General features: G+C 38.1%; 1 protein-coding gene across 2 annotated transcripts in view; it reads left to right on the plus strand.

The window, feature by feature from the left end:
• The first annotated feature begins 4,956 nt into the window (after positions 1-4,956).
• The window catches only part of crybb3.S (crystallin beta B3 S homeolog), a 14,219-nt gene continuing 6,858 nt past the window's right edge, over positions 4,957-12,317 (plus strand). The window contains 3 exon segments of one of the 2 annotated variants that reach the window (NM_001093016.1): positions 4,957-4,968; positions 9,575-9,655; positions 12,269-12,317. The exon segment at positions 12,269-12,317 is cut by the window's right edge and continues 70 nt beyond it. In NM_001093016.1, the coding sequence (NP_001086485.1) occupies positions 9,581-9,655; positions 12,269-12,317 (124 nt within the window). In that variant the 5' untranslated portion in view covers positions 4,957-4,968; positions 9,575-9,580. 2 annotated transcript variants of the gene reach the window in all.

Consider the following 12,317-nt stretch of genomic DNA (forward strand, 5'->3'; position numbering starts at 1 on the left):
GCTGCCTATATACCCAGAATGGGGGTAACAGTTTATCCTAAAATTAAGTAAGCTTCATCAGAAAGGTCTATATAAATATACCAGTAAACCCTCAAAGCAATGCTGCTCTGAGTCCTCTGTCAAAAGAAACACTGCATTTCTTTCCTTCTATTGTGTACACTTAGGGGCACATTTACTAAGGGTCGAATATCGAGGGTTAATTAACCCTCGATATTTGACCATCAAAGTAAAATCCTTCGAATATCGAAGTCAATGGATTTACCGCAAATACTTATTCGATGGTCGAAGTACCCAAAAAAAAACTTTGAAATTTGAAGTCTTTTTTACTTCGAATCCTTCACTCGAGCTTAGTAAATGTGCCCCATAGACTTCTGTATCAGACTTCCTGTTTTAGCTTAAACCTCCTTGTCCTGGACGTGAGCATGCTCAGTTTGCTCCTGTTCCTCATCCGTTTTATCCTCCTCCTCTCCCTGCTGTAATTTGAGCCCAGAGCTATGAGTGAGCAGGGAGAAACTTAGGCAGGAAGTGATGTCACACCAAGCTATATGAGGCAGCTGTATCCTAAACAAACAGAGAGAACTTCTAGAGCTGTTTACTCAGGAATGGTAAAACATTCTGCAGAATAAATTATTGTTATAGCTTGCACTATTGTGGCTAATACATAGTAACATAGTAAGTTAGGTTGAAAAAAGAACACACGTCCATCAAGTTCAACTTTTTAACTTGTTTTAACCTGCCTAATTGTTAGTTAATCCAATTTTCCTCCGAGGGGGGAAAAAATTCCTTCCTGACTCCAAAATGGCAATCAGACTAGTCCCTGGATCAACTTGTACTATGAGCTATCTCCATATCCCTGTATTCCCTCATTTGCTAAAAAGCTATCCAACCCCTTCTTAAAGCTATCTAATGTATCAGCCTGTACAACTGATTCAGGGAGAGAATTCCACATCTTCACAGCTCTCACTGTAAAAAAAAAAAAAAAAACCCTTCCGAATATTTAGGCGGAACCTCTTTTCTTCTAATCTATTGGCAATAACCGGCCTCTGTAGCTTTCCTTCTCCTTTACATTCACCAAGTTTGGCAAAATACTATCTGGCATTTAAAGGAAACGTAAACCTTCAAATGAATGTTAAACTATTCCGTGTATGGGTATGGGATCAGTTTGTGAAACCTATTATCCAGAAAGCTCAGAATTACAGAAAGGCCATCTCCCACAGACTTCATTATAATTAAATAAGCCACATTTTAAAAATATTACTATGAAGATTTTCATTCATCCAGGTCATGGTATATCTAGTATAGGTAAATCTAAAAACAACTGGACTTGCTGAGTAACCCCAATAATGATTAATTATATCTTGGTTGGGATCAAGTACAAGGAACCGTTTTCCTATTGCATAGAAAAAAGAAATTCATTTTTAAAATGTGTATCTAGTATAAGTAAATCTAAAAACAACTGGACTTGCTGAGTAATCAATGAAGACGTTTCACTACTCATCCGAGCAGCTTCTTCAGTTCAACTGACTGGTGTGGGAAGTTCTTGGCATATAAACTCTTCCACTAATCCAATCACAATGGCGTCTGCTACATACAATGCTGTTCTAACATCTGTACCCCTGCGGATTCAGAACACTTCACACATCCATTCATGCAACTCTCACAAGTAACACCTCTTTCTAGGAGTTGCATGACACATTGGATAATCCTATCACAGTAACTACACAGAATCAACACCTCTGTGAATTTCTTCATTGTCACCTCTCTGAAGAGTTACAATGTGCCATTGTGATTGGATTATTGGAAGAGTTTATATGCCGAGAATTTCCTACACCAGTCAGTTGAACTGAAGAAGCTGCTCGGATGAGTAGTGAAACGTCTTCATTGATTACTCAGCAAGTCCAGTTGTTTTTAGATTTACTTATACTAGATACACATTTTAAAAATGAATTTCTTTTTTCTATGCAATAGGAAAACTGTTCCTTGTACTTGATGCCAACCAAAATATAATTAATCCTTATTGGGGTCAAAACCAGCCAATTGGGTTTATTTCATGTTTAAATTGTTTGAACATTGAATGTTTACTAGTACATACAAGTTATGAAGATCCAAATAACAGAAGGATCCATTGTCTGGAAAGTCCCAGGGCCCAAGCATTCTGGATAACAGGTCCAATACCTGTACTTGTCTGCGCACTTTTGCAATTGACAGTATTTCTTGTTCCTAATTTCGATTAGCCAAATTTTATGTAAGAATGAAAATGAAAGAATGTTTGGGAGAACATTTCAGGACAAAAGTAAATTGCAAAAGTCTTTAGAAGAATACTTTGAGATATATTATATACATTTGTTTTGAAGGAACAGTAGCACCAAAAAACCAAAGCGTATGAAAATAATTAAAATATAAAGTATTGCTGCCATACCCTGGTAGAAGTTGTGTGTTTGCTTCAGAAACTCTACTTTGATTTATATAAACAAGCTGCGTATAACCTCATTCTTGTTCCCATTCCCCTCTCAATCTATGGGACAACCCGAAACACGCCATTTGGCGAATATTTGTTATAGAGTTTACTATGTTGTGATATATGTACAGAATATTAACATTGCTTATGGGAAAGTCATTTGCCTACTGTACCATGTTTGATCTTTTCAATAAAAATCATAATATGAAAAACAAAACAAAACAAGCTGTGTAGCCATGGGAACAGCCATTCAAACTGAAAAAAAGGAGAAAAGTCACAGGTTACATAGCAGATAACAGGTTCTGTCGAGCACCACTGTAGTGCTTGAATGGTTGCCCCATGGCTATACAACAGCTTGTTTATATAGTATAATTTCTGAAGCAAACACACAGCTGTAAGGATACACGGTGCTATTTGTTGATCAGCTTTTTTGTCGTTGCTACAAAATGCCAAAAAATTACCCTGCCATAGACAATACTGAAAATGCTCTTCTAAAACACTCATAGCGTAATTGCTCAAATGTGCATGAGAAGGTGTTTTTAAGCAATTATGTGATTTAAGTGAAGATATATGAAGGGAAATTCATATTGGAGACTATAAGTATATGTCAAATCATAACCAATATTTAGATCAAGACATGACATACAAACACATTGGATACTGGATTACTTCCAGCTACACTATATCTAGTAGAAGTAATTATAGAGCAACTGGACTTGCTGAGTAATCATTGAAGACGGTAGACTACTGATCCAAGCAGCTTCTTCAGTTCAATGAACATTGCTCTAGAATTACTTAGACCATGACCTGGATGAATGAAAACCATCAGTCATATGCCAGCTACACTAAGATATTTATGAGGAAATAATTAGTGAGAAAAACCCCTACTTTTTAATCATCAACTGAAAGAATGAGTAAAAACTTTTCCTTTCTTTATAAAGTTGCCATTCATATGTATACTGGTGTTTCGACTAGTGTAGCCTTGACTCTGGCCTGTGCACATGTGCAGTAGAGCAAAAGTTTTGCTTTTTATATTCTGAGTTCTAATTTTACACTTGTGCACAAATCATTACAGATAGTGTTTTATTTTTATCTGGTCCAGGGTAAGCAGTTTTAGTCACTGGAGGGTGCCTAATAATTTGGCATTCTCCAGTTCTCCCTTAAAAGCGCAACTATGAATTTTAGATTCATGGTGAGCAATGGAAGATATATTTGTTACTTTACTAAACAAACAAAAAGTAAAATGTTCCCCATACCTACATTAACACCCCCCCCCCCAAAGTTTTCTTATGGGCCTCCTTATTAACAACAGCACAAGCATTCCTGGCAACAAGAACATTGTTAAAAAGCCCAACACTGTTCCAGAAATGAGCATAAATAAAATGTCCAGGTACAAATGCCATGTACAGGTTAGTAAATGTAAGGCAACAAGCACGTCAACAATACAAGCCTGTATTATCAAGGTATTATATCATTTGTTGACCATTTTTGTCTGGCAAAGGAGTGGAAATATTAACATTCCTTATTCTCAATAAATGAGCAATTTTATTTCTTAATTCCATTTTACATTGGGTATTGAATAAATAGTAATCCCAGTGCAAACTAACAGTGGAAGGCCCAAGTGTCCTGTGAGTGTAGGGCTTGCCCTCAGAGGGAACTGTGTGTACCAGGAACCCCCCTGCCAAGATCTTTTTTTGGGGTGGGGGCAAGCATTTTCAATGCAAGTTATACCACTGTTCCCTATCACATTCGCACACAATGGTCAGATTTATTAGACGTCGATTAAACTTTCTACCAGTGCTTACACAGGTGTCCTCAAACTCCTTGTAAAAGTTGAACTTAGCCCCCCAGCAGCACTGTGCTTAATTGCAGTGACAGCCTTCCTCAGATATATGGCATAAAATGTTACACATTATCCACCTCATAAAAATGGATTTTATAAGACCAAACTTCTGCCATTCTTTCTCATGCAGAGACTAGCAGTCATTTACAACGATTGCACAGTTGTGCAGATGTTTGTGCAAAAAATCCCATCCGCTAAAGGTAAAGCTGCTCCCTTATACCTCTGTATAGTTGCACCCTGCACTGCTTTCCTGATCTGTTGCTATTCAAGTTAAAATCTGAGAAATATACTGTACAAGTTACTTTAAAATAAACATGTGCATGCTACGCCCTTGTCCCCAAGTGTTTCAGATCAAATAAAGTCTAACCTACAGTATACAATATGCTGAGAGATTCCAAATACTTGGCATGAGGCACCAGAATGAGGCAATCGTGCTGACTCAAAGTCAATCACTAATCTGCAAATGAGCTGCCATGCTCCGAGGCAAAGTGGTGTCTGATGCACTCAGTGTTCTATTTGTGTGAAATCTGATGGAGACAATGCGACCGACATTGATGCTGCCTCAGCAAGTCTCTAATCTGCCCCTCTATTCACTTCCATCATATATATACAGACATTGGTTTTGCCCGATTTGTATGGTCATTCCTGGAAATATTCTACAGAAGAGGTACAGTGACTTCTTTCCCTTTGATTGTGGTATTGGCAATTCCTTAAGTCAGGGATCCCCAACCTTTTTTACCTGTGAGTCACATTCAAATGTAAAAAGAGTTGGTGAGCAACACAAGCATGAAAAAGTCCCTTGGGTGCCAAATACGGGCTGTGATTGGCTATGTGGTAGCCTCTATGTGTATTGGCAGCCTACAAGAGGCTCTACTTGGCATTATACTTAGTTTTTATGCAATTAAAACTTGCTTTCAAGCCTTGAATTAAAAAATTAGCAGCTACTTTGAAGACCCTGAGAGCAACATCCAAGGGGTTGGAGAGCAACATGTTGCTCACGAGCTACTGGTTGGGGATCACTGCCTTAAGGAATGTGTGTATTCTTGTACATGGATTGCTGCCTATGCCTGTTATTTTACCCCATTGTGGAAAGCTGTTTGGTGCTGTTTAACATTGTGGGTATAGGGGGAATGGGCTGTATAATGTACGCCTGCTTGTGTAGGGATCAAGTCAGGGCATTGCTTGGCATCATAACGGAATCGAAAGAGAGAATTTACTCTATGCCTTTGTAATTACTATGCTAACCCTCGCTAACAGTAATAATGACATTTCTGTAGCTCTTGGGTGGACAAGGGAAGCCTTAATGATAAATGAACTGGAGCAGTGTAAGCGTGCCTCTTCTAGAACATATTTCTAGAATTTTCCTACAATACCAGAGACCTTTGCGTTTTAGGAAAAATGCTGCATGAAAGGGTCAAATTATATGTACAGAGGGTTAAGAAATATGGATTCTGGGAGAAAGAACCCAATGGTGACTTGAGACCAACAAGTTGTGAGGCCCAGGCCTATGTTTCTCTTGTTGTGCCAATGCATGGAAGTGAAAAGTCATTGACAGTAGTGATCTGAATAGTTCTAATAGTTGGACTAAGACTAAATCTAGCAACCCTCATTTTCCCTGCTCAGAGGTAACACATGCAAAAGCATTATATCAGCCCAACATGTCACCTGACTTTAGGTACAATAGTGATAACATCATAAAATGGAAATGCGGGCATCCAAGAGGCAGGAGGAAGGCAAGAAAAAAGATGGAGAAGCTTATTTTGTAATATTCTACCAGATTTGAGCCACAGACCTACTCACCCACATTCAACTGTTACCCACCCAATATTTTTTTGCAGGTACCCACCCTGCTGTGTGCTTGTCAGTCAGCCACCACAGTTGTCTGTACGATACATAAGCCTAGGAACCTGGATAAACCTACTTTACTTTGTAAAACATTGATCCTTACCTACCAGATTACGTTGCATTGTTGGTATGTTGGAGATAATAGTGAATAAAGTACCCCCTCTTGTAAATTATAAGGATAAATCATAAGGATTATAAATTACCGAGGAGTCATGACCATATAAAAACACGAGGTCGAAGGCCGAACTCTGAAGTTACTTCTAATATCCTAATATTTTGCAACTGGGGGTACTTTATTTTTTATAATACACAAGTTTCAGTGAATCATGTGACAGAAATGACATCAGAACTCACCGTTTATAACTGATGACATCAGAACTCACCGTTTATAAGGATATAATTTAAAGATATTCATGGCTTTTGTGTATTATAAATGTATAATTGCCATGTTGTATATTTTAGGATAAAGGTCCATTTTTTATAAACTAAAATGAGAGGTCGCAACATAAGTTTAGGAATGTGAATAAAGACTTGCACATATATATATATATATAAATGATGATTAATGAATGTACACGCACTCCTTATTCCATATTGTTAAAAGCTACACGTCCTGAAATAAATGATGATGATGTATATCTAGACTGAAACTGAGTTTGAGAGGAGGAAAGAAGAAGCAGTTCAGACTAATGGCAGCAGTGAGGGATGGATCAAGCCCATGGGAACAGATAGTGTAGGCAGGGAGGTTGGATCTCCTTTTTAAAGTACAGAAGACTGGGCTTTTAGAAATATCTAGGGAATAAAACATAATTTACCATCCACTGCTTTTGGCTGACTTGAGGTGAGACAGTTTGGCAACCTATAATGTACCGACGCTGCATCGTTTTGGTATTGGCAGAAGTTTGGTGGTTTGTCTGCCTCCTCCAAGACTCTTATCACTTACATTCTCGTAGCTACAGTAGAGAAAGAATCCCTCAAACTGCAGTACAAATAAAGAGTAACTTAGATACATTTCCTGAGAGTATAGATATAGACAGGAGCTTTTGCCACCAAGGAAATCGGTTCTATGAGAAAAACATTCCAGTAGAAAGTAAAGCAGATCAGGTTTACCCAAACTGCGTTGCCTTACACAATATTGCACTTTATTTTCATAAACTAAATCTTAAAACAGGGCCATTCGAGTCATATTGGAGACATAACATTTGTAGGCAGAAAGGGACCAGTTGCTCCATCTTGTCTATCCATTCAATGTCTTTAAAAATGCTTTCTAGCCTATCCTGTGCATACTTGAATTCCGTAGTTATAATAAGCAATGTCAGCCAGCAACAGCAAGGGCCAGCAAGGTTTTAAGCTGTATTAGAAGGGGGGAAGAAAAAGTTATTCTTTCCTTTTATAAAGCAGTGGTAAGGCCTCAATATGTGATGCAGTTTTGGTCTCCAGTGCTCAAACATATTATTAAAATTACACATACACCAGCAGCAAGTTGCTACTTCTCACTTCTTCTGCCAATTAGCCAGCAAGATTGTATGTGCAGTATATATTTATGAGTGTATAAATAGGCCTGTATAGCTATGTCTATAAATAAATTGGAAGAGTTGAAGTTGATTGACCTTGCCTTTTTTCAACACCAATTAACTATGTAACTATAATTATACCATCTATCCTAGGGGCTATGGGGAGGGATGACTTGAAAGAGTACTAATTGGAATTGGAGTGGAAGTGTATATAAACATACACATCTTATAGATGTGTGGGGAGATAGGATGGATAGCACTGCCTGTGTATAATGATGGGGGAATCTGCTCCCTAGAATTAGGATTTGTTGTACTGGTAATGTAGAGACAATGCATGACCTACATGCATGTTCTGAGTTGGGACAAGAGCAAACATTGTAATTAACAGGAATGTTTATTTATGAGAGAGCACAAATATTATAATATAGACTCGTTTGACATAGGAGTCAGTTTGTGTCAGGACAGCAGGAGACATTATCCAACAAATGCTTTTAAAATCATTTTATTTTAATATTGTAAATGTAACTTTGCAGGATCATTATTGTGTTTTATGGGATGGGGCACAGTGGATATGACCTCTTGCTGTATTTTTGGATGACCTTGCTAAACACTACTAGTTAAAGGGATTCTGTCATGATTTTTATGATGTAGTTTGTATCTCTAAATGACACTGTTTACGCTGCAAATAATTCAGTCTATCATGTACAATTTCATTCCTGAACCAGCAAGTGTATTTTTATTAGTTGTAATATTGGCGTGTAGGCTCCATCTCAGGTCATTTTGCCTGGTCATGTGCCTTCAGAAAGAGCCAGCAAGGATGGAACTGCTTTCTGGCAGGCTGTTGTTTCTCCTACTCAATGTAACTGAATATGCAGCAGTGAGACCTGGATTTTACTATTGAGTGCTGTTCTTAGATCTACAAGGCAGCTGTTATCTTGTGTTAGGGAGCTGCTATCTGGTTACCTTCCCATTGTTCTGTTGTTAGGCTGCTGAGGGGGAAGGGAGGGGGTGATATCAATCCAACTTGCAGTGTAGCAGTAATGAGTGACTAAAGTTTATCAGAGCACAAGTCACATGACTGGGGGCACCTAGGAAACTGACAATAGGTCTAGCCCCATGTCAGATTCCAAAACGCAGGCGTCAAATCGGATGCGTTGGAAAATAAGAAATACAAATGTCGGATCTTGTCACATAGTTCATCCGACATGACACAATACGACTGCCGGATGGAGACGCAGCATCTGCATCCGACAGTTGTGTCGTGTTGGATGAACACTGCGACACCATCTGACATTGCTATTGCATATTGCTATTGCTTACCATGTTTTACGCCTGTGTTTTGTCGCATCGCGTCGGATCCGCCGAAAACAAATTGAAATTGCCCACGTAGTTCTACCCTTACATATGGGCGTTTATAACTGAGCCCACCTGGAGTTAATACTTATTGCGTTCCGCCACTGGGAACATGCAGTCCATGCTTCCTAATCAACTTGTACTCATTAAGGTGCACGCTAGTGTCGCACACAGGTGGAATACAACTTGATGCTTTCATACAGGGAAACAACCAAAACACATTTTAACTATTTAAAAATGACTCCTTTATTTGTATCCTAAAACATCCAGTTAAAACTCTCACTCGTATTTTTCTTGTATTTCTAGGCAACCAGATGCTACGGAAATTGAAGGTTATCTCAGACTCTAGCTTTATGATTTTCACATCTGTGGTTACATATGTCTCCTTTACTGGAAATAAATACCAACCTTTCTATTATCCTTCTTCTTTATTAATAACATTGCTATTAAGTACAATTAAACCAGATGGCCAGGGAGAACTGCAACCAGTGTGCAACACTTCCAGTGTCCAAATCTATTTCTGAGCCACAGCTAACCTATAGGTTTGTGCTTTATTTACAGGTAAATATGAGTGAACCACAGAGTACTCCAGAACAAATGGCTTCTGGGAAAAGCCATGGAGGAATTGGGGGTAATTACAAGGTACTGAAACAACTGCACTACTAATACTACATATACTCTAGCATTGCACAGACTGGGCACTTTTGGAAAGGCATAAACTATCCTGCATATTAAGGATTCAGTGGGGTCATTATTAAACTTCAAGCAGTGCATACTTCACGTATTGTTGTTTCATAAATGTTTACTCCAAACACATAAATATTGCACTGCTGTGTGCTATCTTTCCTCTTTTTGCAAGTCACGGCGAGATGTACATTGTGCACAAATATTTGCAAAGGGCTTGTATGCCCATGTGTAGTGGTTGTTCTGCGTGAATATAGTTAGTGATTTTGCAAATAGAAATTTGCAAAAAACTGCAATTATGCCATATTTAAAAAGCTCTTAAGGACAATTATAATGAGAATAAAAATTCACAGTTATGTTTGCATATTAATGGAGTGGTTCTCCTTCAAGTTAACTTTTAGTATGTTATAGAATTGCTAAATTATTCTGACTTTCCAACTTCAAAAAGGGGTCACTGACTCCATCTAAAAAACAAATGCTCTGTACAAATGCTATTGCTACTTATTATTGCTCGTCTTTCTATTCAGACCCTCTCCTATCCATATTCCTGCATCGTGATCAAATCCGCGCATGATTGCTAGGGTAGTTTAGACCCTAGCAACCAGTTTGTTGAATTTACAAACTGTAGAGCTGCCAGGGTTGGACTGGGCCCACGGACATGTAATAAAATGTATATTCCCTGTTCCACCTGCCACTAGAGTGCGACATACAAACAAAATAAAAAGAAAACACTGCAGTGATATTGACTGTGGACATACCTGTTTCCACGTGAGTTTTAGAATTAGTTGAGACATCAAATAACGGAACCAGATGAGGATGTTTTGCTTTACGTTGCAACTATCCAATCATATGAAAAATAATATATATAGTAAATATGAATACCAGCGGAAAAAAAAGGGGAGACATGTTGTAGGCATAACCCATGATACCTGCACTCTCGATACTTTTTTAAAGATCATATTTCCCATTTCAGATCACGACTCAGTTATGTTGAACCTATTTTCTTCTAATGTTCACAGTAATTACATATTAATTGCGGTTTGACATACAAGTGACATGCTGCATTGTTATTCTTCCCATATCTTTTATACAACCAGTGTACAATTATTTCACTAAAAGCATCTAATGCACCGCCGAGCTCAAGAAAAACAGCATGTTCTGTCTAAATAAAGAAGCCTGTTAAGGGATGCTTAATAGACATTTATCCTTGAAGGGTTGAGTCATTGTGTTTTTCTAGCATTATTCAAACTTGCCCTAGAGAATAAAATACACAGGTTGAACAACACAGGTTTTTATCATCATCTAAAGTGGAAACTTGATGAACTGACTGTTATTGTAAACCCTGCTGACCTGCCTAATGAAAAACAGATTTATCATGGCATGACGCTATCTTCCCATTTGGATGGCTCTTCCATATAGTCATTTATTGTTAATGTAAAGTTTTTTTTTTTAACTATTAACCTTATACCAGGTCCGGGTTTTCCTTCTTCCTCAGTGGAGAAGGGTTTTGTATGCATCGTATAGTGCAAGCAGAAACTGTACCCTGTTTAAGGAATAGATAATAGGTTATTGTGGAGGGGAGAATCTTTATTAGCAATACTGAGAGCACAAGCAGCTCTATTGCTTCTGATAAAACTGTGAAAGATCACTAAAAAGACAGGTAACAACACAGATGCAATAAGAAAAAATGAATGACATGGTTCTTTATAATAATAAAGGCAGCCATTATACAGCAATTATGCCGGGGCACCAGGAAATTAAGTTGATTGTTCAAGCTCACAATGGGTTCCCAGTGGTTTATAAATTTTGATCTTGAGATCCAGTATTAGATATAATCTATATTTCAAGAATAGGAAACCCACTCTATATGTTGAAGAAATTCCCAAAACTTTACATTAAAGAATAACAACTCTATTGAATTTATTAAGGTTCCCTTGGCATGTCTAGTTATCAGTGTAAATGTAATGTATTAGATGCACCATGTAACATAAAGACGTGCATTCAGCTTTAAATTTCCCGTTGTATGCAAATTAGCCTGAGCGCAAGACCTCTAACGTAGTTGCACTAGGCAGAATTGAATGTTAGCGCATCTTCGCTTTGATTTGCTCGCACTGCTAAGTAACGCTAGCGAAAATTCACCAGCGCTTGTCGGACGGACGGAACTTCACAACTTAGTAAATTTGCGTTGTCTGAGGGAAGTTTAGCGATGGCTGTGAAGCCTTCGCTGGCGAATTTCACCACTAAATAAATTTACCCCATGGTCTCTTGCGTGTGCAAATGCAACAAATATTCTGGTATTGTTGGCCATGAGTGCCCATTAATGGGGAATCAGGAAACCGACCCTACTAATAACTGAGATCAGCTGTAGATACATTCTGCCTTCCTAAAATACCTCTTATCAAATGGTTGAATACATAGGGAAAGGTTGCTATTGAACAGTTACCCTAGCAGAAGTAATCGAATTATACCGCAGCATGTGGTGTGTAGGAATGGGCTTGTATTTCTAGCACCTGACGTGCTGCAGACCATCAATGTCAAAATAACTCTGTTTTATATGTAAATAAAATACAGATCACTCTGTATGAACTGGAGAATTTCCAGGGGAAAAAGTGTGAGCTGA

The sequence above is a fragment of the Xenopus laevis genome, chromosome 1S (genome assembly GCF_017654675.1).
Source record: "Xenopus laevis strain J_2021 chromosome 1S, Xenopus_laevis_v10.1, whole genome shotgun sequence".
NCBI lineage: Eukaryota > Metazoa > Chordata > Amphibia > Anura > Pipidae > Xenopus > Xenopus laevis.